At 47.8% G+C, this 27,549-nt stretch overlaps 1 protein-coding gene across 10 annotated transcripts in view; it reads left to right on the top strand.

Annotated features, from left to right (window-relative positions):
- The window catches only part of MICAL2 (microtubule associated monooxygenase, calponin and LIM domain containing 2), a 220,409-nt gene that overhangs the window by 41,759 nt on the left and 151,101 nt on the right, over nt 1-27,549 (top strand). For 9 of the 10 annotated variants that reach the window (XM_046685201.1, XM_046685200.1, XM_046685202.1 and 6 more), the window contains one exon: nt 5,051-5,391. In XM_046685201.1, coding sequence (XP_046541157.1) covers nt 5,128-5,391 — 264 coding nt within the window. In that variant the 5' untranslated portion in view covers nt 5,051-5,127. Of the gene's footprint in view, nt 1-4,469; nt 4,560-5,050; nt 5,392-27,549 lie in introns of those variants that run through there. The other variant, XM_046685195.1, reaches the window with a different exon arrangement.

Below are 27,549 nucleotides of genomic sequence, written 5' to 3'. Positions count from 1 at the left end.
CCCTGGGAACAACTCAGAAGCGTTGGTCTCACTGAGGTTCTCTTCCAGACTGAGGAGAGAGGGTGGAGTGGCTGCCCCAGGAGGCGCTGTGCTCTCCATCTGGGGAGGCGACCAAGGGAAGGCTGGGGACCCCGCCTGGAAGGGGATTACAAGGAGGACAAGGGGGCCCTTTCAGTCCCTTCCCAACCCTGGGAGTTGCCCCTTTTGGTTCCCGTAGGTTGCCACATGCCCTGGTGGATGGAAAGCAGGCTTCCCTGGGCTGAGTGGGAAGGTGATGATGTCTGCAGGCGTCACCTGGGAGCCTGGGGTTCCACCCGTGCTGGGCTCTGCAGAGAAGCAGGTGTGCAGGAGGCAGTGCCCACTGCTGAGGCCCCAGCTGGTTTCCGCCTCATCTCAGGTGTTAAATCCAGGTAGACATGACCCAGGGTCTTGTGTTCGAGGCACAGAGCTGGGCTTTTAGTCCTTCTGACCCCCTGTGAGTGCCTGGGGGTGAACACCCCCATTTCGTTACTGAGGAAGCTGGCCCTGCCCAGTGGCCCCTTGGTGAGGGAAACCTGGGAGATAATAAGTTTGAACAGGGAGCTTGGCAGTGGGAATGGCAGGAGGGTTTGGTTTTTAGATTTATCTTGAAATGCATCTCGTCTGCGAGCCTTGAGGGTGGGGTTGAGGGCTGAGCAGTGTGTTGAGGGCCACACTGCTGCTTTGTGGGAAGGTTCCGCCCCGTGTTGCTCCAGCCTCCTTAAGCTTCTGCAGACCTCCATCACTCATCCATCACCTGAGCGCACTGTTGGATGCCATTTGGCAGGCGAGGAGGCCCAGGGAAGGCAGAAGGTGCAGGAGTCGTAAATGTGAGTGCACTGTGACTCTTGGGCCAGGAGGCTCCTCTTTTCGTTTTGAGAGGTTCTCAGGGACTTGCATAAACCTGGAACTTTGTCTCCCAGATGCCATGGGCCGAGCCCATTACCAAAGCTGTCACTGGCAATCTGAGGCCCTGAGTTTTAATTTGCAGCAGCCGGAGGCAGGGAAAGGGAACTGCTTTGTGACTCCTGAAGTCACAAAGGCAGAACCACAAATAAGGGACTCCAGTTGGCAAAAACCAAATTGCTTCAAGGCTATTCTTGGAAACTAAAGCATCACGTCTTGTTTCTTCCCAGAAAATGCAGAAATGTTTCATGTTTCTGGGTAGTTGGTTTTATTTATATTTTGTATCGAACTCCAAAAAGGCAACAGCTGGGTGGTGGCTGACAAGGAAGACTTTAGCAAGAGCTGTTACCTAGGGTCCTCTGATTTAGCTAATCCTTGACCTTCTTCTTTGGGGGCAAAAGGGGGTGTCCACCAAAAGTGTCACGTTCCAGTTTCTGGAAGAAAAGGCTTGAAGCTCAGACTCAGACTCACGGAGTCCTTCTAAGTCAGTCTTTCTAGCTCATTAACAAAACCACCTGTACCATGTATGTCCTCAGTCAATTGCCCAAACTTCCTCATAAGAGGTTTCCCACTTTATGTATGGGAAACTTAAAACTCAGAAGTTGAGTGAGTTGTCCAAGGCTACACAGCTAGGAAGTAGATTTGAACCCAGATCTTCTGAATTGAAAGCCCATGGCTTCTAGTTTTAAAGTATATATAATTCCTTGACCTGAGAAGCTAGACCCAGTGGTCATCAATTATGTTCCTTTTTTCCTTCCTTCCGGTTTGGTGACATTTGGGCCATTTGAAGAATAGTAATGAGGGCTGGTTATCATGTAGCTGCCAAGGTGCTGTGTACATCACTTACATGATGGTGTTTATTCCTTACAACCCTGTCAAGTGAGTAGTAGTATCCCCACTTAACAGGCTGAGGTGGATCAGAATGCCCAGGGTCACACAGTTAGCAAGTGTGTGGGGTGAGATTCACATGCGGGTTTGCCAGCCTCTAAATATCCTCATGTTCTTCTGTGAGGAAACTTACCCTGCACGGGCGTTAGAGTGGTTTAAGGTCTTTGACTTAAATTGGAAAGCTGATTTTAAGGGTTGAGACCAGATCGTTTAGATCCAGGGAGGCAGGTCTGAGCCTGGTACCGGCTGCTGGGGTGCAGACTGGGGCAGCGCTTATCCGCCCCCCGTCTAGCCGTCTCCCTCCACCTCCCCTTATCTCACTCCAGATAAGAGCTGGTTCCTGGAGCTCCCACGCCCACCCAGCACCCCCTTTGGCTCTTTCTGCTGGAGCCCAAAGATTAAGTGGGTCGTTTTTCTTTTGGCGGAGGAGGGGAGGCAGCTGGAGTTGGGGGGGGACAGGTTCTTCCAGTTTGTAAATTATTCTCTGGGAATCAGGTCGGACTTGATGCCTCTAAACAGTTTGCCATTTTGAACCAGGAGGAGTGGCAACTTGGAGAAGTGATTTACGAAACTATTTTTCAAACTGGTGCATTCCCTGGATACAAATCTGCCCCACATGATGGATGCAGCACACATTTCCACATCCACCGAGCGCCTCCCAGGGCCAGGCTCAGCCATCACACAGGATCTCGCCCCTCACGGCAGCCCTGCAAGCTGCAGATTATCATCCCTCTCTTACAAAGAAGAAACTGAGGCTCAGAGCTTAAGTGGCTTGAGTGAGGTCATGTGGGACAGTGAAGGGCCAAGCTGAGTTTTGGACTTGGGCTCCAGAAGCCCCAAAGCCTTGTGGTTTTCTCTACACCAGCTGCCCATCCTCAGAAAGGACGGCAGGATGCCATTTGAATTCAGGTAGCTTTGTGCTTGTCACTCAGCTACTGCATCCTTTCTTTAGTCACAAAATGGATCCAAAGATAGGCAAAGACTGAGGATGTTAATACGCTCTGAAAAGCAAACAAGTCGTGCTCTCTGTTGATGCTCTCTGGGTGGCACATCTTGCACACGGGCAAAGTTGAAACAAGTAGGAGGCAGTGTTTATGTGAGTGATGCCAAAGGAGGCGCCATGGACATTACAGGAGCCCAGAGAGCATCTGTGAGGGAATCCATGTCTTATCCATACCAGGCAAAGCACAGAGCCAGCCTTCCAAGTTGGCTGAATGTGCTGAGTTGCGGGGGCCCGAGCAGCCAGTTAGGTTCTCACGGAGGTGGGGGGCCTGGCTGAAGAGTGGGACTTGGCTAGGCCTGGAGCAGGGAATGTGCTCTTCTCCCTGCAGCCGAACATGGTGCCGGGCACGTTGCAAGTTCTTGGGGAAAGAGGGAAGGGAGGGAGGGGTCCTATCCTGTTGCCGGTGCCCCCGTGCTAGTCAGTGTCTAAGAGCTCGTTTGCCCCCAGCAGGCTGCTTCTCACAGGTGGTGCCCAGCCGGGCCGCCCTACAACATTCGTGTTCATGCTTTTCTTGTCCCCTAGCTCTCCCAGTTTCTTTCCTCATAGCCGCCTCCTTCTCCAGTCCACCCTCTGCCATCTTATCTTCCCAAAGACTTGTCTCACCCTGTGGCTGCGTCTCCTGTCCCCCACAGCCCACTGGAGAAGCCAGGCCCCCTCCACGATCTGCCCTGGATATGGCCTCCCCACCTTGTCACAAGTTTTGAACTCCCGACGCCTTGAACTTGCTGTCATTCTGCAGCTGTCCTGGCTCTTTCCAGATTCACGCCTTTGTGCAGTGTTTCCTTGGCCTGAAACATCCATCCCCAGTCTTCTAATGACATCTGCCTCGTTCCTAACATTGTCGTGTTTGGCATTTCCCTCTCGTGGCTCCCCTGGGCTCTGTTGGACACCTCCTGCTCTGGGTGTCCATGCACTGTGTTCATAGGCCACAAGCGCTCGCCTGTTGTCTTGTAATCAGCGCTTGGTGGGCCCCTCTACCTTGCTGGGCCACATGTCTGCATCCCTTACAAAGACACCAGTAATTGTTGCTAAGTGAATGAGTAAAAGATTAAGGAAGAAGATAAACACCATTCTCTGCTTTTAGTATTATAAGGCCAGCCTGCCATCCCAATGCACCCACAATAGCATTCCTGTCTGGAGGGTGGGAAGCCACGCAGCCTGAGGGCCTTGTCTCTGTGTGTTTGCTGCCCTCCTCCTGCCGGGCCTCTGTCTGGGGGAGCTTGGTATGCTGTATCCTATCCTTTACAGACCCCCTCACGCCCTCCTGACAGCTGGCCAGCCCCAGCTCCTCCACGCCTATCTTCTTGCACTAGCTTTGGATTCTGGAAAAATAGTAGTGCTTTGGAAAATCAGCTTTAATTTATTTTTGTTCTTTTGAAACTTAAATGACTTTCCTAAAAAATGCCTGAGGTTAGAGTATTGCAGAGAGAAAGGACGGTGGCCAACACCCAGGCAAGCTATTTTTGTGGTGTGAATGAACACCCATCCCATTTCCCCCGCGTCAGCCCGAGCACTTGTTCCAAATAGCTCACAGCTTGGGCTTACAGAGCACAGACCCCTTTCGCCCATTGGGAGGAGATCCATGTGTCTCTGTCTTTCTGTGTGTCTGACTGAGGTAGATGCTGTGCTGCCAGCAGAGACCAGGAACAGACAGAAGTTTGGAAAAGTGGCCATTTGTTGTCTGTGTAGGGGACAGACCTGCTAATGACGAATGAAGGCAGACTTTAAAGTCTGACGTCTAAGGGTAGGTGGGATGGTCCTGAAATCTAGGGAGGCATGTGGTTTGATTTTTTTGGTCTGCTCACTGGAGTCATGTTACTAGGTGACGTTAATATCAGTCAACCAATTTGCAGGAGCAAGAATTGTAGGTTTTCAATGGTGGTAAACCTAGAGTGCTTTTCTGGCTTTTTCCTTTTACTAGCTCCTATTCCTAGAACTATCTAGGTCTTAGCAAGATTGACCAGGTAATATTGACCTCAGCCAGGGTATAGCTTTGAGCAATCTGTGCTTCTTTTTAGCCAGCGAGAAGAGCAGAATGTTGGGGAGAAAGAGATTGCCAGCAAGGCAACATCGCCAGGTTGGAAGGTTTGAGTGTACGTTTTCTGTAGATTATTTGTTTTGTATTAAGTGTTATATTTAGTATCTTACAGGGATTTTATTTTGACTGTCAGCACCCATTCCCCACCCTACCCTGGTGGCCACGGAGCTCACCCCTGCCTCCCCCTGCCTTTGCAGGTGTAACGCTTCTCCGGGAACTTCATGGTGTTCTCCTCCACGCTCTCCACACCACCGCTCCACGCGGCTGCTGGACCATGGGGGAAAACGAAGACGAGAAGCAGACTCAGGCCGGGCAGATTTTCGAGAACTTTGTCCAGGCTTCCACGTGCAAAGGCACCCTCCAGGCCTTTAACATCCTCACACGGCACCTGGGCCTAGACCCACTGGACCACAGAAACTTTTATTCCAAGCTCAAATCCAAGGTGACCAGCTGGAAGGCCAAGGCCCTGTGGTACAAATTGGACAAGCGTGGATCCCACAAGGAGTATAAGCGAGGGAAGTCGTGCATGAACACCAAGGTAGGGAGAGCCCTGGTGGACGTTTCCCACACTGTGGGGCACACGGGTTGACTGGTTGGGAGGTTAGGACCTGTTCCATTTTGCCATTCTAAGCTTCGTAAGAGGTGTGGGTGTGTTTAACCGTCTGGCTCGGTTGAAGGCTTCCTTTGTTTATACAGGCACAACTTATCCATATAAGGTGGGTGCTTCCACTTTATTGTGGTGGCTTCAGCTACTCTTCCTGTGCCCTCTCCACTGCAGAGAAACCGACGGCATGCTTGACGCCATCCTACTTCTACTCTTACTACCACCACTACGACTTCTAGTAGCTACTATTTATTTCTACGTGCTAGGCACTTTATGTACGTGGTCTCACTGTACCCACCCATGTAGTCCTTTGGGCCATTTTAGAGAGATGGAAAGAGAATCAGTTATCTTGCCCAAGGTCACACAATTAGATGGCAACCTTGGTCTGTCTGATTCAAGGGTTTAAGTCCTAAATTCCAGGGCAAGGCATAATTAAAGAATTGTGTTCCCCTGGGAGCAAGCACTTTAGAAAGGTCCCCTGACTTGTAATGAATTGACTAAGAAATAGGTCTTTGGTCCTTAGTGCCCTTCCTCCCTCTCTCTTTCTCTTCCTCCCCACATCTCCACATTCTCCCCTCCCCAGCCCTTTCCCAGAAGGATTTCTCTGCTCAGGATCCCACTTGCAGTTAACCCTCCCTAAGCTGATTACGCCCCCCACTGTTTGACCATAGGTAGCATCGGTGAACATGGGGCTGACCAGCACATCACCTCTCTGTATCTCTGCAATGCCCATCACCGAATGGGCACCCAGAAGTCAAGACTTTCCAGTGGGCCCTTGGGGGCCGTCAGCCTGGGCGCTGGTCCAAGCTGTATGTTTAGATTAAAAGTGAGCGTACTGTATTTAGACCTCTCAGGAGGTAGCTCAGCCAGAGCCCTTGGAATTCTAGTCAGTGCCAATCCCAGACAAGAGGATTGAACTCTCCATGGTGATCAGGACTGTTGTGGTTTTGTTTTGGTGATGAGGAGCCGTTGTGTCCATCATGGGATACGGCTGCTTTCCCTTGCCCCCGGGGAGACAGCTGGCAAGCTCCTCCGAGCCTGGGGCGCATCGACTGTCCATTGCACAAGAAGAGCATTGCACGGGTAACCAAACAGACCAGTCGCTTCAGCCCAGAGCGTGCTAGCCATCCAGGCAGTGCCCCACCCCATAACCTGCCAAGCTTCAGCCTTACATAGAGAAGATGGAAGTGTGAAAGAAAAGAGGGGGAGAAAGGGGTGCAGCCAGTATCCTGGGTGCCACCCCCACCCAGCACCTCCCTTCCTAGTTGTAAATTCATGGTTCATACATCACTCGGCAGCTCTTCAGACTTAGAGAAGGGGAAGATTTTAGCTTTCAAAGCATCATATGGGGATGCATATGGTGGCTTTCTTTTAGAAAGACCCCATAGAAGTCAGGTGGCTGGGCTGCAATATGTTTTCTCAGAGAAGGTTTTCAGGGGTCTTGTTTTATTAGGAAATGCTATGCCCCATACACCCAGCGGTTTCTAGCTGTTGAGGGAATCCCTCGGAGATCTGAAGACAGACCTGCTGAGGGAGTGAGCCCGCAGGAGGATGGAATGGAGGGTTGACCACTATGAAGATATCCTTCTTCAAACATCACTAGCCAGTTGCCTAGCCTGTCAGGCCAGCCCCTGTTTTACAGTTTTGATGGCTTGAAATAGAACAGTCCTCACATCCTGTGGTTGGCAGGTCAACATTGGTACCAGAGATACAAAGGGACAGAACTTACATCTTTGGTTACTGATGCTGAACAAGAGTGATTCTCACCCAGGAATTTTTACTCCTTTCTTAGGAGGAGGAACAGAGACATTTCAAATGTGTGGCAGCCCATCTCATAAAAATGACCTAGATCCCGAAGAACAGAAGATACATTTGTGAACGCACTCTAAATGCAGTTGTGACTGTGTTAGGCCACTTTAGCTGTACATTTCAGAAACCCAACCCACACTAACCTAAACAAACAGGGACATGATTAGCTCATATAAACAGGAAGGTCCAGACACTCACAGTCTTTCCCATCCTCCCTCCTTTTGTCTCTTTCTGGATGTTTTGCTCTGTGTTGGCTCCATTTTTCCCTCCTGCGAATGGATTTTCTCCATGTTGGTAGCCTCTAGTTCATATCTTCATAGTTCTGTGGCCCAAAAGGCTAGACCCTTTCTCTTCCTGCTTGACATTGAAAAAAATCAAGGGAAGGATTCTGATTGGCTCACCCCTGGGCCAATTATTGTGGCCGAAGCCAGGGGAGCTGCCTACCATCTTTGGCAGCCCTTTCAAGCATCACATGATTGACATGAGAGGGGAGCAGGGCCCCAAGGACATGGAGGTGCGAGACAGATAAACAGGTGTCCTCCGGTTGGCTGTTGATTTGCGCTCCGGTTATGGTGCAGGCCCTCTCCATCTTGGATTCATGGATCGTGAATGCTCAGCTCTAAGAACCTGGTACTTGTACTCCTTGTTGTGAGTCAAACAAAATGCAGAACATGGTCCTCCCTTTCTTCCGACATGAACAGACACTGTCTTGCTCACCCACCTCGTTTGGATATCTCTTGGTCTGGTAGTTTACGCTGAGCGTTAGCCGAACAAGAACTGCCGGGCGTTAGCATGCACATGGCTGATCATTAAGGCCAAGCTGTACAGCACAAGTGTGTCAGGTGGCAGGGACATAGCCAAGCTCCTGGCTAGCCACAGGTAGAGTGGGAATGAATGAAATTCAGCCAGAACTCCCACCTTTGCGCTGATGTAGTTGCACGTCTGCACTGTCTGGAGGGGGTCGGCTTTAGTGTTTCGCAAGCATTAATCAGCCCCAACCATGTGCTAAGTAAGCAGTGTGGCTCCCTTCCTGCCAGCAGTGAGTGAGTGTGTGTGAGTGTGTGTTGGCGATGGTGGTGATGGTGCTGATGGTGAGGGAGATTGGTGACCAGGATCTGTTTGGAGAAGAAAGCCTCTGGTTCAGGGGACAAGGGACAGGGAGAAGAACCTTCAAGGTCACTATAGCAGTGGCTTAGGTGCAGGTTGCATAATCTAACTTGAGCTCATTATTAATTATTGATTATTATTTATGAGGGTTTTCCCAGGCCCTTAATCCTTCTTTCTCTGGGTGTGATCTGTTTGGATGAGAATGGAGAGAACCAAGGAGCAAGCCAAGTGAACTCTTTGAGAACCGATAGTAGTACCCGCATCAATTGCCACATCCCGTTGTGTAATGTTCCAGGGAAAACAACCCGGAAGAAAAGGCAATATACAATTTGGTATGGGAATTGCCATCATCCCAAAGTCATGGAGTCTGGGTGTTCATTTTATATGTGCCTTTAATGCTAGGAGGAACTTGAAAGGATGTTGTGTACAGTCTCTGCATTTGACAAATGACAAACGGGGCCCAGGAAGCGGAAGCTGTTTGGCTGAAACTAGTGGGTGGCATTGCCTGGATTTGGGTTCTATTGATGGGTTTGCTTGTATATTCTTTTGTTCATTCATTCATTAGCTGTTTCCAGTGCCCTATATCTGAGAAGGTGTTTGAAGGGGAGATAGCTTCAAAGATTAATAAGAAGTGGTTTTCGCTTGAGCTTTCTATAGAGGAGACAAAAATGTCACTATTTTCTGTATTTATTAGCTTGTTGAATCATTTATGGGGTGAATAATTATTGGGCAGCTACTGTGTGCCAGGCACTCGTCTAGGTAGCTATCAGCCACTTCATAGCTCTGTGGCCTTGGGCAAGTTACTTAAATCTCTGATCCTCAGTAACATTCTCTGTAATGTGAAGATAACAATGGTACTTCCTTCATGGAGTTACTGTGAGGGTTAAATAAGTTAATCTGTAAAGTGTTTAGAACACAGCCTAATGCATAATAAATAAGTGATCAGTAAGCGTTTAGTCATTGTTATCATTAATATCCTAAGTGCTATGAGAGAGGTGTCTGCACTGTTCTGCAGGAATATGGAAAAGAAAGTGACTAAGTGTGACTGGGGTAGTCTAGGAATGCTTCCTGGAAGAGGAGGTATGCTTTGGGGCTTGACAGATGAGTTGGAGCTTGCCTTGCTTTGCTGAGGGGAGAGCTAGAGGCAGCACAAGGCAGAGAGATATAGTCCAGGAAGGGTGTTGCTCGTGTCCTTGGAATGAAGGTACTTGTGGGGAGCGGGGAGGGGGTGAGAACCGAGAGAGCAGATTGGATAGATGACAGGAGGAGGGGAGAAAGGCCTCTTGGGGCCAGGCTGTGAAGAGAGGGTCCTGCAGTCAAACAGAGGACCTGGAGGACCACCGGATGAGCCCCCCACTTCCCAGTTCCCTCCGTGGGGTGGCTCAGCAATCACAGGTAACCGCTTCAGACAGAAGGCATTCGTACATCCTCGCCATAAAAACACACTTGCGGGAAATGACGCACGGACTCTCTTGTCACCAGCAGAAACGGGGCCGGCCTATGTGATGAACCCCCTGGGTTATCTTGTGAGAAGGAAATGTCTGCATTTTGTGAGCCTCCAGCAGGGTCACCCCACACCTTTTGCTCCTGAACGTGACCTTGCCCATCTGCGGTGGCTCCCCAGTGGGGGGTAGCCAAGGCCCGGCAATGCTTACAACCCAACTCATCACACAGTTCCTGAGCCTCATTAGTACAGCACAGCAGGAGGAGGGGAGGGTCAGAGGGAGAGAAGGGGGGCAGGGGTGAGGCTGGGAACGGAAAGCTGTTATCTCCTGGCCTGGATAAGCTTATCTCACATTCCTGACCTCTGACATCACCCACCGGGGCCCTCAAAGCTAGGCTCTGCTGCGCTGGCTGGGGCACGTCAAGTAGCCCTTTGCCTAATACGGACAGTAGCAGACAGACCATCCACCAGAGGCCGGTCTCTGGGGTGTGAAATTCTGTAGCAGTCGAACAAAGAGCTCAGACAAACTCTGGGTCTGTCCACTTGCCTGACAATGGGCTTCTGGCAATGCTACACCACACAGCTTTCCAGCCCAGATTACCAGTCGGGCTTGTGGTCATGCTACACTGTCACCACAGCTCCACACGGATTCCGGGGGCTTTGCCTGAGTATGTGCATTGGACATTATCTGTGAGCTTGAGTAAATTCAATTCCCAATAATATTAAACTGAGATGAAAAAACTCCTTTTTGGCTGTCTTCATAGGAAGTGGTTAATCCAGGATCACTGTGGTTCATTTTATAAATACGTTTATAAATAAAGACTTCGTCTTTTTAAGAAAAAACTAACTCATTTTCTTTAATGAAAAAAGAAATGCATGCTTGTGATAAAAAATAATTCGAGCAGGACAAGAAAATATACTGTGATGAGAAGTGTTTGTCCCAGGCCCCAGGTCACCTCCCTAGAGGGCACCACTGTGTTCTTCCTGAAAGTCTCCACCCGTGTGTGCACGCATATGGATGTGTGCATCCTCCCTTCACTTTTAATGCAAAAATTGTTTGCATGTTTGTTGTGTACCTTGCTTTTTTCACTCAAATATGTCTTGGAGGTTGTTTTACATCAGTACGTGGGGCTCTAACCCTTTTCTTATTTTCACGGCTTTTTATGGTGTCCCATTTTATGGCTCTATCACATTTCGTTTACCTGCCTATATTGCTTCCAGTTGATAGTCGTGTTGAACGCTACTGCAGTATTTCCTCCTGCATACTCCGTATGCGCGCGGAAGCTGCATGTGGGATGGGTGGTGTGAGAATTTCTGAGTCAAGGGGTATGTGCCCTGCATTGACATATAGCATTGTCAGCTTCTCCTCCCGGGAGGTTCCCCCAGTGGGCCCTCCCACCGATGGTGCAGGAGTGGGACAGGAGAGTCCCTTTTGAAAAGGGAGCTACCACAGCGGGACGTTGCCGACTTGGATCTCCTTGGCTTGGCTGCGTGGGCGTTAGGATGGACACCCGCTGAGTCCTGGAGTCTGGGCCACTGAGTGAGGAGCAGTCCAGCGGCACCACGGTCGGGATCGCTGCCGCCCCATAACAGTCACAGCAGTTTAATTCCTGTCACCCCCAACGTCTGCATAGTGCTTTCTCGTTTCATATATGTGGTTTCAATAAGAAGTTGGCTTTATCGGTAAGAGGTGGATGCTCTTTAAAAGAAGAACAGATACAAGTCTATACTTCCCTCTTCAAAATTTCATCCCATAATGAGAGCTTTTAGAGCTCTGGCCCACAGAGGATCTGTCCTGTTCATGCTGAACAGGGGCCCCTTCCTGGCCTGGCTCATTCATTCTCTTTATGAGTCAGTTTAAGCAAGCATCACCTCCTCCAGGGAGGGCTCCCTAACCTCTTCTCCACTTCCCCTTCTCTTATTCCGTCCCCAGTTGGGTTTGGTGCCCCCCATGGCTCCAAGACTCTGGTCCTACCACTATCTTGCTGATGGGTGCCCCTCATTGAGTTGCTTTTCTCCCCTTTCCCACTCCCTGTGAGCTCCCTGAGGACAGGGACCATGTCTGGCTCCTCCCAAGGCCTCAAGCAACCAGCACAGGGCTTGGCATGGGAAAAGTGCTCAGGGACTAAGTGAATGAACCCTGTAGCTCAAGAGGCTTCTTTCTGGAGCTGCACAAATAGTGTCGTCTAAAACATGCAGAGTTCTTCTTTCTGGGTCTGCACTGGCTGCGCCCTGGCATTTACGAGCCTCCAGGAGGGTTTGCAGAAGCCAGAAGCAGCCAATCCCTTTGTTTCCTCATTGAAGCATCTGTCCAAATGTGCATCTGAGCACTGATCGCTGAGCGTCCTTTCCCTGTGCTGCAAGGACGAGGACCACACCCTGTCTGTGCCTTCACTAATATCTGGCTGCTCGGCAAGCTTTCGGGGATGGGGAAATTGGCCAATAGGCCTGTGAGGCTGAAGGGCTGGGCCTTCTTTTTCTTGGAGAAAAAAGGAAAACCTCTTGCAGTTGCTGGCCCACCCAGGGTTGCACAAGGCCTGGGGAAATCTCTGGCCAGGATTATCCAAATTAGTGTGTAGCAGTGGGTAGGGCAAAGGAAGCCATGGCGCAGTTGGCGGCCGGCTCCCGAGACTGGAAGGGTCCCCTGGCTTCCCTCTTTCCTGCTCGTCAGACACTCTTGCTGTACTTTGCTTTTCTTCATAATAAAAAATTTCTTGGAAATCAGTATATTCCATGGTAGGGGAGTTTTCCACTTGGCGTGAATATGTCTGTCTACCTCCTACTCAGCTGGGTGGGGTCCCAGGCTGAGTTCAGCTTCCGGCTGCAGGACGCGTCCTGGTGGTTCCCTGGTCCCAGGCCTCAGGTTGTTCTCCCTTCCTAATCAGAAAGGGCTGCACTCGGCTGCAAGGAACTAAAGACCTGCCTGCGGAGACTTAAACAAATAGGGGCTTATTTTTTAGCCAGATGTCGGGAGGGAGACGGCAACTGGAAATTCAGTGGCTGTATTCTCTAGGCCAGTGCTATCCGATAGATATGGAATGGGAGCCACACGTGTAATTTAAAATCTTCTATAGCTGCATTTTTAAAGTACAAAGTAATGGTGAAATTGATTTTAATAATATATTTTATTTAACCAATATTTAAGACAGTGCTATCATTTCAACGTGTAGTTGACATAAAAAATTACTGAGCTATTTTATATTCCTTTTTTTGCATTGAGTCTCTGAAATCCTGCATGTGTTTTATAGCTCATCTCAACTCAGAATAACCACATTTCTGATGCTTCAGAGCCACATGTGACTAATGGCTGTTGAATCCGATAGTGCAGCCCTAGTCTTTTCCTCACTTTCTAGTCACAAGATGGTTGCTGCACGTCCATCCATTACGTCTGCTTTTCGAGGCAGGAAGAAGGTATAAGAGGCTGCTCTAGCTTCATACATTGCTTTATCACTTAGACAAAAGTGTTCCCACAAAGCCAATTAAAATATAAGCTCCATGGGGGCAGGACCTTTTGTCTGTATATTCTTTGCTGATCTTTCATCACCTAGAATAATGTCTGATGAGTAGCAGGTATTTGTCACAAGTTGAGTTCTTCACAAGCAGATGCTTAAAAGGTGTTTGGAGTGCAAGGTGTTCATTAGCAATCGGTACCTACGAAAGGAACGGGGGAAGATGCAGGATTGGGCAGAAGAGGTCAGACGTGTCCAAGAGAACCAAATGCCTGCAGGTTCAAGCAACTGAATCTTTTCCCACTTGGACTTTCAGCAAACGAGTTTTGCAAGAACTCGAGGGTGGGAGCTGACACAGATCTCAGCTGATACAGGACGGTCAGTTGGGGGCTACCAGCTGTCTGTATGTTTAACATATACACTGATACCAATAGTGTACTGTGGAACTTATAGAGTTAGAGAAGTGTATACTTAGGGAAGTACGTTGTAAATATAACAGTATATACATGTATTCTTTTAAGTATTATACATTAAATTATATTACATAAAAAACTATTTAGCTTAAACTTCCATGCAGCTTCTTGGGAAGAAACCCCAAATGCGTTCTAACTTCAGAGCCTGCTCAGAGCCTGCAGCTGTATGTGACATATTTTGCTGCCACCTGGCATACCCCACGCGTCCTCTATGTGTCACAGTCTTAAGAGACATAAATACAGAGCAAGCTATCGCTCGAGGTCTGTCCGTGGGAATTCGGCAGTGGGAAGATTTCCATTCTCGGATCCTTTGTCCAGGGAGAGCTGTCTCAGTGTGAGGAGCCCTACCTGGGAGAACTCCTTCGTGTCCACGTCTGTAGGACAAGCCCAGGGAAGTGTCCCTTACGCCTTCGAGCCAGCGTGCACAGAGTTTACTTTGAGTGTCTGTTGTTCTCCCTTGCTTTCAGAAAGTGATCTCTTCCATTTACTCTTTTTTTTTTTCCATTCCTGATGTTTTGGTTTTTTTATTGTGGTAATATATATACATATAAATATATAAAACGTAAAATTTACTATTTTAACCATTTTAAGTGTATAATTCAGTGGCATCAAGTACATTTGCAATGTTGTACACCCATCACCATTTTCCATTTCCAAAATTTTTCAATGCCCAAAACAGAACCTCTGTACTCTTTCTTTTTTTTGGTGAGGAAGATTGGCCCTGAGCTAACATCCATTGCCAATCTTCCTCTTTTTGCTTGAAAGATTGTTGTTGAGCTAACATCTGTGGCAATCTTGCTCTATTTTGTATGTGGGACACTGCCACAGCATGGTTTGGTGAGCAGTGTGTAGGTCCATGCCTGGGATCCGAACCCATGAACCCCAGGCCACCAAACGGAAGCACGTGAACTTAACCACTATGCTACTGGGCCAGCCCCAGAACCTCTGTATTCTTGAGGAATAACTCTCCATTCCCCCGGCCCCCCAGGCCCTGGTAACTTTTTTTTAATCTACTTTCTGTCTCTATAAATTTTCCTATTCTACATATTTCATATAGGTAGAATCACATAATATTTGTCTTTTTGTATCTGGCTTATTTCACTTAGTATAATGCCCTTGAGGTTCATCTATGTGGCAGCAAGTATCAGAACTTCGTTCCTTTTTTTTTTTTTCAATTTTAATAACATGTTTTATTTAACCCAATTTATCAAAAATATCAGTTCAAAATATAATCGCTATAAAAGTTAATAGGATATTTTACATTTTTGTACTAGGCCTTTGAAATCTCATGCATATTTTACTCTATTAGCACATTTCAATTTGGGTGCTAAATTTTAGTCAGAAATACTTAATCTGCATTTAGATTTTGTAAAATCTACGGTTGAAAAAGTAGATTTACATATCCAAGGTATTCCTCTCATACTTAGTTTTCCAGTAACTGAATTGTCTGAGTTTTTTTTATTTTTATTTTTTTGAGGAAGATTAGCCCTGAGCTAACAGCCACTGCCAATCCTCCTCTTTTTGCTGAGGAAGACTGGCCTTGAGCTAACACTGGTGCCCATCTTCCTCTACTTTATATGTGGGACACCTGCCACAGCACGGCTTGCCGAGTGGTGCCATGTCTGCACCCGGGATCCGAACCGGCGAACCTCGGGAACTGGGGTGGAACGTGCACACTTAACCACTGCACACCAGGCCGGACCCCCGAGGTTATTTTTCAATTGTGGCAAAATATACATAACATAAAATGTACCAGTTTAACCATTTTTAAGTATACAGTTCAGTGGCATTAAGTACATTCACATTGTTATGCAACCATCATACCATCACCTCCCAAACTTTTTCATCCTTCCAAACGGAAACTCTGTACCCCTGAACAATAATTTCCCACTCTCCCCTCCCCCAGCCCCTGGCAACCACCATTCTACTTTCTGTCTCTGTGAGTTTGATTGCTCCAAGTACTTCATATATGGGTGGACTCGTACCCTAGTTGTCCTTTTGTGTGTGGCTCATTTCATTTAGCGTAATGTCCTCAAGCTTCATCCGTGTTGTATCCTGGGTCAGGATGTCTGTCCTTTTTAAGGCTCAATAGTATTCCATGGTATGCATACGCCACATTCTGTTTATCTGTTCATTCAGCGATGGGCACTTGGGTTGTGTCCACCTTTTGACTATGGTGAACCGTGCTGCAGTGAACTTGGCATGCAGGAATCAGTTCGAGTTCCTGTTTTAGCTCTGTGAGGTATACACCTGGGGGCAGAAGTGCTGAGTCATGTGGTAATTCTGTGTTTAACTTCTTAAGGAACCACCCAACTGTTTCCACTTACTCTTATTTTTTCAATTGCCATCCCTGAAGTAAATTTTTCACAATTATTAATTCATTCAAAAAGTCATTTTGAAGATTGACTCCATGCCGGATCCCGGGGATACAACAGTAAAGAGAACAGACAAAATTCCTGCCGTCTCGGAGTTTGTGTCCTTCTCAGTGAGAAACAAACAGTAAATACATGTGTGCGGGCTGCGTGTGCATACGTGTGTGTGCACGTGTGTGTGGGGTGGTGGTAAATGCTAGGGAGAAAATAAATGGAGGTGGGGGGACGTGGGTGCCCCACGCGGAAGTGGGTTGCTGTTTTCTATAGATGTGCTGGGAAGGCTTCTACAGGATGGTGACATTTGAGCAGAGACCTGAAGGAAGGGGAGGATGTGGGCATGTGGCTCTTAGAGGGAAGAGAACTGTAGACAAAGGGAGCATCAGCAGGTGCAGAGATGCTGACAAGCAAGCATACGCAGCATGTTCTCAAAACAGCAAGGAGACCAATGTGGCTGGAAGGAGCCAGGCCAGGGTGGGAAGAGGTGAGTCCAAGAAGAGAGTGGGGGACCCGATCTGTGGGCCTCGAAACCACTGGAAGGACTTTTACCTTTGTCTCTGAATGAGATGTAAAAGCCACACGAGGCATTTGAATGGAGAGTCAGATGGTCCGACTTCCTCATGGAAGGAATTGCGAAATCTTGGAGATGAAGAAGTGAAGGTAGGCTAGTCTCTCCCATCAGTGAGTAACAGCTGTCTCAGGCCTAAGGAATTTATTGCATCCTGTGCTCGTTGTGTCTTCGAGCAGCTTCTTGCTCTTTCCCCAGAGACCAGCAGATTAGGAACAAGCTTAGACCAGCCTTGCTGGCACGGTTAGGGCAGAACTGGATATTCTGATCTGAAGTCTTCTTGGATGGAAAAAATCCTGATTGTCCACAGCACTCAACACCACCCAAGAAGGAGTGTATTCCTTAATTTCCTCATTCACTCACTTACTTAGTGGCACTCTCTAAGTGCCACTTCTCTATGCCGGGCGCCAGAGAGGAGGAAGACAGCAGAGAAGGCCCCTATGCTTGTGGAACTTTCTGTCTAGTCAGGAGAGAACAGAAACACAAAGATAATTTTATCATGTCATCCCAAGAAGGACGTAAATAGGATGTTGTACGAGAGAGAATGGGGGGGAAGGGAGTTGATTCTAGACAGGGTGTCAGGGAGGTGACATTAAGCTGAGATCTCCAGGTGAGAAGCAGCCAGCCAGGCAAAGAGCTGGTTGTTCAGTGGGCAGCAGATACAAAGGCCCTGAGGTGAGGAAGCTCTTGGCCAGTTGGAAGAAGCAGCCAGGCATCCTAGAGGGGGCTGGAGTGAGGTGGGCAAAGGAGAGATGACGCTAGATGAGGTGGGGGCTGGATGGACAGGAGGCATGTGGTTGAAGGGCCTTCCTTGTAGTCCATGGTAACAAGTCCAGGTTTTATTCTAAGAACTCTCTTTGAATGCCAGCTCCACTGCTTACTCAGTAGTGTGATCTTGCCTGTTGGAGCCTCTGTTTCTTCACGTATGAAATGGCAACAATAATAACAGTTATTATCTAACGCGGCTGGGGTGAAGCTTATGTGCAGAATGTACATAAAGCATTTCGAATGCCTGGTAGCTGTTAATTACCTCCTCCTCCTTCATGAAACTGTCCTATTGGATTTGTGACACAACTTTTTAAAAAAATTTTTAAATTATTTTATTGAGGTCATATTGGTTTATAACATTGTGTAATTTCAGGTGTACATTATTGTATATCAATTTCAGTACAGACTGCCTCTTGCTCAACCCCAATAGTCTAGTTTTTATCCATCGTGATACATATGTGCCCCTTTACCCCTTATGCCCATCCCCAAGCCCCTTCCCCTCTGGTATCCACTAATCTGTTCTCTTTGTCCATGTGTTTGTTTATCTTCCACATATGAGTGAAATCATAGGGTGTTTGTCTTTCTCTGTCTGGCTTATTTCGCTTAATACCCTCAAGGTCCATAGATGTTGTTGCAATTGGTGCAATTTTGTCTTTTTTTAAGGCTGAGTAGTATTCTATTGTATATATTTATACCATATCTTCTTTATCCAATCATCAGTCAATGGGCACTTGGGTTGCTTCCACATCTTGGCTGTTGTGAATAATGCTGCATTGGACATAGTGGCGTATAAATCTCTTTGTATTGTTGATTTCCTATTATTTGGATAAATCCCCAGTAATGAGATAGGTGGATCATATGGCATTTCTATTTTTAATTTTTGAGAAATCTCCATACTGTTTTCCATAGTGGCTGCACCTATTTGTATTCTCACCAGCAGCATATGAGGGTTCCCTTTTCTCCACATCCTCTCCAACATTTGTTCTTTTTTCTTGTTAATTATAGCCATTCCAAGGAGTGTAAGGTGATATCTCAGTGTAGTTTTGATTTGCATTTCCCTGATTATTAGTGATGTTGAACATCTTTTTATGTGCCTGTGGGCCATCTGTATATCTTCTTTGGAGAAATGTCTGTTCATCTCCTCTGCCCATTTTTTGGTTGGGTTCTTTGATTGGGTTTTTTTGTTGTTGAGTTGTGTGAGTTCTTTATATATTTTGGAAATTAACCCCTTGTTGAATATATGATTTACAAATATATTCTCCCAGATGGTGAGTTGTCTTTTCATTTTGTTCCTGGTTTCTTTTGCCTTGCGGGAGCTTTTTAGTCTAATGTAGTCTCATTTGTTTATTTTTTCTTTCGTTTCCCTTGCCTGAGTAGGCACGGTATTCAAAAAGATGCTTCTAAGACTGATGTTGAAGAGCGTACTGCCTATATTATCTTCTAGAAGTTTTATCATTTCAGGTCTTAGATTCAAGTCTTTAATCCATTTTGAGTTAATTTTTGTGTACAATATAAGAAAATGGTCTATTTTCATTCTTTTGCATGTGGCTGTCCAGTTTTCCCAACACCGTTTATTAAAGAGACTTTCCTTTCTCCATTGTTTGTTCTTGGCACCTTTGTTGAACAAAGGAGTGACACAAATTTTTTGACCCGTTTTTCACAGTCGTCTTCAGGCTCTTCCTCCTTCCCCATAGTCCATCCTTGGTGTCCTCCGTGGGCTTGTCTCTGACTCCTTTTGCTTCTGCTGGGTGTGCTTTTCAGGGAAGTCTCAGCTGTGCTCAGCTGTCACCCCCATGAAGATGTATCTCTGGCCCTTACCTCCCTTTTGGGCCCCAAGATGCCATTTAGGTAACTATGGACATCTTCAGGGTGCTCCTTGGCACTTTTAAACCACGTTCACCACCTTCTTTCTGAAACCTGCTTCTCTTCCTCTGTTTCCTCAAGTCCTGAAGGCTCGAAACCCTGCAGTCATCTTGGAGTCCCATCTCCTTTCTGACCCCCACACCCAGGCAGTTGTCCATCCTGCTGCCCCTTCCTTTGCCATTTTGTTCACACCCATCCCCTTCTCTCCATTCCTACCACCCCTACCGTGGTGGGGGCAGTGAGCTCCTGCCAGGGTGAGGCAGTTGCCAGTCTCTGAACTCTCTTGAGCCTTTCCTCCCTTCCAGCCCGGCTACCCACCCCTGCGGAGTCATCCTCTGAAGCACAGATCTGACTGTGGCTCTTTGCTCTAATTCGTGGCCCCTCAGTGCCTGTGCATGACAGTTCCACCTCCAGGCTGGCCCGGTGCCCCATGTGATCGGCCACTCTCCTACCTCACCAACCTCGTGGTCCAGAACTCCCTTCTCACATGTCCCAGACGAGCCACACTTTCTCCTCCCGCTCAGCCTCTTCTCCACCCTGCCTCTGGCCAGGGCTCCAGCACTTCTGATGTCCAGCCTGCTGAACAGCCTCTCCTCCGAGGCCCTCGACATTTGCGGCTCCAGCAGCTTCCACCTCCCACCTTCCCCTCAGCAACCTGGTCCCAGGGCCACTCCTAGGAGTTTCTCACCACCTGGAACTACTCCACCTAAACGCTCCTTTGAAAGGCTCTGCTCTAACCACAACTCGAAGCTGCTGCGTCTCTCACTGTGTCGCTCTCACAAAACCTGCTGCCAGCCCAGGTTTTCATCCACAGCCAGCTCCTCCATATTCTCCCCGTCTGTCAGCCTGCCTCCCCTTGGCTTCACGTTCTTGCCCATCCTGGCGCCCATGTTCTGTCTTTGCAGTCGTGTTCAGCAGCTTCTCAATGCCCTGACTTTAGGCTCACTCACCTTTGGAGATCTGACTCTCTGATTCTGTCCTCGAGGGCCACCTGGCACGGTCAGAGAAGGTAGCAAAGCCTGATGAGATGGTCTCAGTACTAGGTTATGAAAACTCGATGCTGAGCGTCTTAGTGCTGCCAAGACAGCCTTTTAAGAAAGCCCAGCTGGTTTTCTGTCTAAATGGTCCCCATCCTTTATCTTCCTCTCTACCCTTCAGCCCCTTCCCTTTAAGCTGCTGTCCTACTTCTCATGAAAACCGCTGTCATCAGCTCTGTTTCTTCTTCCCTTCTTGACCAAATCCTGAGGAAGATCATTTCTCTACTCCTGTCTCCCGTGGCTTCACCTCCCTTTGTTCCCACTGTAACCTGGCTTCATTCCCACGGCACCAGTAGAAATGCTTTTCTCAGGGTCACTGGGGGCCTCAGAGTTAGCCAAGACCGTGACTACCTTTGCATCCTCGTCTACTAGGCCTCTTTCAGACGTGGCATGTGGTAGGTCACCACCTCCTTGAAACTCTCCTCAGAGAGGCGCCGAGGTGTAGCGCATGAACCGTGGTCCTTGAGGGAAAAGAGAATGTGAGTTATGCAAGGAAGTGTAAACCTGAGTATTAGCACGTCCAAACTCTTCCAGTGTTTTCCTATTTTCTTGGCAGGAAGATTTTCCACAAAGAGCATGTCGTTGGCCTTTCTTCTGCTACTGCTGAACTCAGCGACAGGTGTGGGTGGCACTGATTTATGACCCCTTCTAGCGCTGCAGGGACCTCTTGTATCTTTCCCCTCTCAGATTTTCTCTGGGGCTCCAGATCATGCTGAGTGACATCGTTGGTTAGAATTTAGCGATGCCTCACAATGGGGTAAGGCTTTCTGCTTATAGAGCAATTTTGCATCCAGTATCTCATTTGATTCCCACAGGAACTCTGTGACGTACTGAGGGCTGGCATTACCATCTTTTACTTTGTAGATGAAGAAACTGAGGCTTCCTTGGGATAAGGGACTTGCCTGGGATTTCACGGGGATAAATGGAGGAATGCGAGAATGTTCAAAATCAGGGGTCCCAGACTTTAGTGTTCAGTTGAACAACCTTTGTTTGAGGAGTTCAGTGTAGACAGTGACTCTCAGAAAAATATGACACCCATTGTACCTCCAGCATTTCTTCAACACTCAGTAGTGGGTGTTAAGGAGACGGGGCTCAGACATTATTCTTACCTTTCTTTTCAAAAGAAATCTTGCCTCAGATATTTAGGGTGGACAGCAGCATGACTTCGTATTTACGAATTCATGACTTTAGGACTCCACTTTTGAGTATTTGCTTATTCGAGGGTCTCAGTAAGAACATGAAGCTCCTTGGATGGATGTAGTAGTTTGAAATTTGGGGTTAAGGATGGCATTTGCAGCCTTATGTCAGCTTCAGCATCTAGTTTGTTTTGTTTTGTTTACACAGATTTAAAATAGGGAGTTTCAAGTAAAATAGTTTTTAACAACTTGCTTAGCAATCTCTCCGCTTTCAATAATCCAGAAACTCAAACGTATAGTAGGTAGATGTGTCTAACTTGCTGTAAGATTCAACTTTGAAACCAAATTTTCTGATCTGTAAAATATTACCCACTTGAAAGAGTTATTTTAAGTAGGAAATGAGTCCGTTTAGGAGGGAGCCTGCAACAGTGTGAGCACTCAATAAAGGGTAACTGTATTATTTCATGCTGTAGCTTTAAGGGAAGGGTTGACAACGGTCCCCATGCTGGGGATTCAGGGCAGTGCTGGTCTGGGATGGTGTTTTTTTTTTTTTTCTTTTTTTTGGCGGTTGCGTAATCTTTATCTTTTAGAGCAGTTTTAGGTTCTCAGCAAAATTGAGGGGAAGGTACTGAGATTTCCCATATACTCCCTGCCCCCAGATATGCACAGCCTACCCCGTTATCAACACCCTGCACTAGAGAAGTACAATTATTACAATTGATGAACCTACACTGACACATCATGATCACCCAAAGTCATTGCTTACCTTAGGGTTCACTTGTGGGTTCGTACATTCGTTGAGTTTGGACAAATGTATAATGTCATGTATCCATCATTATGGCATCATACAGAATATTTTCACTTCCCTAAAAACCCTCTGCACTCTGCCTCTTCATCTCTCTCTCTCCTTGCCCCAACCCCTGATCTTTTTAGTGTCTGCATAGTTTTTTGACATTCTTTTCCAGAATGTCATACCGTTGGCATCATACAGTAGGTAGCCTTTTCAGATTAGCCTCTTTCACTTAGTGATATGCATTTGAGGTTCCTCCCTGTCTTGTCATGGCTTCGTAGCTCATTTCTTTTTAGGGCTGAGTAATACTCCATTGTCTTAATGTACCACAATTTATTTATCCATTTACCTACTGAAGGACATCTTGGTGGCTTCCAAACTTTGGCAATTATGAATAAAGCTGCTATAAACATCCCCATGCAGGTTTTTATGTGGACATAAGTTTTCAACTTTTTTGAGCAAATATCAAGGAGCCCAATTGCTGGATCGTATGGTAAGAGTATGTATAGTTTTGTAAGAAACTGCCAAGCCATCTTTCAAAGTCGTTATACCATTTTGCATTCCCACTGACAATGAATGAGAGTTCCTGTTGCTCCACATCCAGGCCAGCACTTGCTGTTGTCAGTGTTCTGGATTTTGGCCACTCTACTAAGGGTGCAGTGGCATCTCACTGTTGTTTTAATTTGCATTCTCTGGATGATAGATGATGGAGAACATCTTTTCCTATGCTTATTTGTGAGGTTTTTTTAATCTTCAGGAGCCTGTGAACTTGGATGGGGGAAAGTGTCTTTATTTTTCCTAACCTCCAACTGAAATGTAGCATTTCCCCCAATCATGACCTCAGGCAGCAAACCTACACAGGAATGCCTGTGACTTTGTCACCACTAGAAATCACAGATATTTTCGTTTATCCCAGCAGTTAGAAATATCTCAATCTCTGGTTTACACTTACGACTATTTGGAAATTATGTAAAGCACTGGACCTGCAGCTGGGTCTTATTATTTCATATTAATTAATTAATTAATTAATTAAATTAGATATGTTAAATGTATTAACATTTTGTTTTATGCATTTAAAGATATTATTCTGCGAAGGTGTCCGTAGGCTTCACTGGGTTGCCAAAGTATGACGCACAGCATAAAAATGGTCAGGGGCCCCCGGTCTCATGAAACAAAGCTGGGAACTAAGGGCCAAGAGCTGCGTGGGGCTCGCCTGTGTGCGGCAGTGGGGCATGCTGGGAAGAGCCTGGGAGGCCCTAGGTCAAGCCTCCGCTCCTCTATTTACTAGTCTGTGACCCTGGGCCGATGACTGTAGCGGTTCGAGCCCTGATTTCCTCATCTGTAAAGCAGCAATACTGCAACATCCCTTACCGGCTTTAATGCACACGTGAATCATTCCTAGCACATAGGAAGTTCTCAAAAATGTAAATCCTCTCTCCCTTCCTCCCTACTCTGTTTCTTCCTTGAGATAGGATAGGTTTTAGTAGATGGCCTCTCTAAGATCTCTCTGAAATGTGTTGTGATCCTGGGTCTTTCTTTTAATTAAGACCAAACCAGACAGCGCATTGTCGTTCCAGCGAGTTGGTGTCTTAATGCCCCACGGGACTGCCAGCCTCCTCTCCTGGAGCAGCGGTGAGAAGCAGCAGTGAGAACCAGCGGCTCGCAGACCTTTCCTGACTCTTCCGCTGTCCACCTTGGCTTTCCCTGGCTCCCCTCCAGGCTGAACTCATCGATTGGGAATGCGTAGGCCGACCTCCTTCTCCAGGAGTGCCTGGGAGAGGGCCTTTGGTGTAACATGTTCTAAGAGCAGATCCTACACTCAGCGTCTGGAACAGCTGATAGCAGACCTGGGAAACCCATTAATCGTTATCTTCGGTGGCTCCGCAGATGCACGGCCACTCTCGCTGCTTCCCCATCTGTTGTTTCAAGCCGACTGTTCTTAGATGGAAAAAATGTAGCCTATTGTTGTCTAGGTGAGAAGGTGCTAAAATGATAAAAATGCCTTTGTACAGGAAATCAGGAGTATGGGGGGAAAGTGGCTCGATGCCATCATGAAACCATATCCTGCTTCTTTTTTGTTTTTCTTAATTAAGCTCTGAATCAAAAAAGGCTTTGTGGTCACTGGGTTCAGATGACATGTAATGTGATTTTGTTTTTCTGTTGTTTAACTGTCCTGGGCCTTGGAACCATATTCTACTCCAGCTCAATTTTTAAAGCAGGTGAACATGCATGGTGTGCTGGCTGATCACTGTACTATTTGTGAAAATGGTGGCTGGAGTCCCAGCCTGATGGGCACCCATCTGGAGAATACAGCAGGAGAGGGCCATCGCCCATTCTCTGCATGTCTTCCCCCCGTCCCAGCCCAGACATAGAGCCTCCACTGTAGCTCAGAGCCCAGAATCTAAACACCTCTGCTCTACATAGGCCTGTGAGAGAATTGAATGTGAGTGAGCAAATGTTTCTGAGGATGAGCTGAGCCAAGAGGGGTTGATGGCGTGTCTTCAGTATCACTGGTAGGTTGCTGGCTGTGAACTATTGAGGTGAGAGGGATCTTCTTGCCCCAGGATGTAGGAGAGTTGGGTGTGCCAAGGGCTCCACTGAGCTAGACTGAGAAGCGAGATAGTGGTGTGGGTGTGGGGCTGTTCCTGAGAACATGGTCTCTGGGGTGGGACCTACCTAGGACTGCATCTCACTTATAGCTGTGTGACCTTCAGCGTGTTACTTAACCTTTCTGTGCCTCAATTTTCTCAACTGTAAAATGAGGAAGATAATGGTACCCAACTAACTGGAGGATTGTGAGACCTGAATGAATTAATATATGGAAAGCACTTAGAACAGTGCCTGATACAGAGTAAGGTTATTACCTTGGTCGTTATTACCCTTTGTCAGGGTAGAAGGAATCTGAACAGTGTGGCTCTTGATCCCTTGGCTGCCTTCCTGCCCTGTGAGCTGCTCCTTGTTCAGCTTACCTCTAGTGGGGTCTGTGTCCCAGGGGAGGGCTGCCCTGCAGGCCCTAACCGCCAGGCTCACCTGTCCACGGAGGCTGCAGAGTTGGTGATGGGCCGCTTCTTTGAAATTCCAGCCCAGGAGAGGTAAACTGGGGAATGGGCCCATCTTCAGTCTCCCCAAGGGGGGCCTAGCTCCTGAGCGTCCTGCCCTGTCATCTGCCCCGGAGGCTGTGTGACGTTCCGGCTTGTGATGAGTCTTTCTGGGCTCTCTGATTCCAGACGTTGTATTACACCAAAGCTTCCTGTGTTTTTACTGACACAAGAATGAACTTGGGGATGATTTCAGGGATCCCTCACTTCAGTCTGCTGGGAGGGGGTTAGGTGGACTCTAATTTGGGGGTTCATAGCAGCAGTGGTAACTAACCCATGCTGGGCCCTGTCGTCAAGCCGCAGGGGTTGGGGAGGTTACCCGCATCGCACAGAATCTCTCCAGGTGGCTGGGCCTTCTGAATCTCCCTGCCTTTGGAGTTTACACAGCAGGAGGGGGGAGGAGGCAAGGCCTCCTGTGGCCTGGAAAGCTATAAAAAGATTGATGGCCAAGGAAGGGCTCTTCACCTGCCTCCCCAAGATTGCTCCTGTCCACATGAGGTGTTCATAAAGGGCTTAGAGCAATGATCAGCTTTCATTCAATGCACACACAGATAGATTTCAGGTCATGGTGGCAGTGTTCTAGATGCTGGCAATGAAGCTGTGAGCACTCAATAAATGGTCGCTGCTAGAATAAAAACCATGACTATTATTTAGTGCTGGAGGGAACAGTGAAGAAATAGTCCCCACTTCCCCCATTCTAGACACTTGCCCAGGCAGAGGAAGACCTTCCATAGATGAGCAAGCCGAGGCTGGCGGAGAGCGGGGCCCTGAAGCAGAGAAGCACTTTGTTCTTGGTTCTCCGTGTTCTTTGCGCTACGCTGCTCAGCTCTCGCAGGGAGACCGAGAGGATGTGCAAACCCATAGACAGGGTGTGAAAAGGAGAAACTCTAGGACCTCAGGAGGCCTGGAGGGGCTGGGGTGACACGCCCCCACCCTGGCATGCTTCCTCGAAACTGCTTCCAATTGAACCCCAACCCCCGCCTGCAGTCATGTTTTCAAAATATCACCAAAGGCTTTGAAATTCTGCTCCTTCTTCACCATACGCTGTACACTCCCAGGCACATAGTAGGTGGTTAGCAAAGGCATCCGGGAACCAGAAGGCAGTCTGGTCGCTTGGCTGGGCCCCGGTTCCCAGCGCCGGCAGGGTTTCCTGTCCTCCGCTCTTAGCAGGGAGATGGAGCTCTCTGCGTAGCTGCAGGGGGAGGCTCTCCTTCATGGCATTAACTGGAGCCTGCACTTTCGCTGGAAACTGTGGGAAGCGGCAGAGAGCTCTCCAGTGCTTAAAAAGTGGGTTTTGAAAAACAAACAAGACTTTGCCCACGCAGGGATGAAGCAGAGGTTAAATATGTTTTTTTTTTTTCTAACTTAGTTGAATAACACACTAGAAAGAACTCTGTAAGTGGGCCTTAGTCCCTTTGAAGGAGATCCATGGCCTTGTCTAGAGGACAGTGTGCTCTTTGTATTAAGAGTAAAGTTAATAACAACTATTATATTTGTAAAAAAAAGCTTTATAATTAATAAAGCCCTGTTCACATGCACTGTGTGTGTGTGTGTAAATTGTATATATAGTCTTCCTCTTTAAGATTATTATACTGCACATGCACACACACATGCACACACACTTTCTCTCTTCATTCTGCCCGTTATATAGTGGAAAGAACACAGGTTGGCTTTCAGTCTCTGGGCCTCAGTTTACCCATCTGCAAAATGAGGATGACAGCGCCTATTAGGGGAGATGGGACAAGGGAATGTGCCGCTCACCGGCTCAGGTGCCTGGTGGGAGTGGGGAGAGCGGGAGCTGAGCTGACTCTGAGAGTGTTGGGCAGTTCAGGGGTGCCCTGCGCAGGTGATCGGGACCCTTGAGGTCAGCTACGGGAGGTTCCCTTCTGGAGCTGCCAGCTCAGAGGGTGGGATTGGCATCTTCCTGGAGCCGGGCAGGAAAGGCTCAGATCCCGAGCACCTGTGGGCCCCTGGGCTGTGTACCAGGCTGCCCTCTAAAACTGATTCTCACAGAGATCTAACAGGGTCCCTGGTGCGCCACTGTGCTAATTCCCACCAGTGGAGCCTCCGAGTGTCAAGTAGGGTTTCTGCTGAGAGAATCTGAGAGAGTGACGACGACTTTCACAGAACCTGGACTTGGCGAGGGAGCTGGACAGCATTTTCCTGCTTTCTGCCTGCGGC

The sequence above is a fragment of the Equus quagga genome, chromosome 14, assembly GCF_021613505.1.
Source record: "Equus quagga isolate Etosha38 chromosome 14, UCLA_HA_Equagga_1.0, whole genome shotgun sequence".
Lineage (NCBI taxonomy): Eukaryota > Metazoa > Chordata > Mammalia > Perissodactyla > Equidae > Equus > Equus quagga.
Note: the sequence above shows the minus strand (reverse complement) of the source record. Positions and strands in the feature narration are given on the sequence as shown.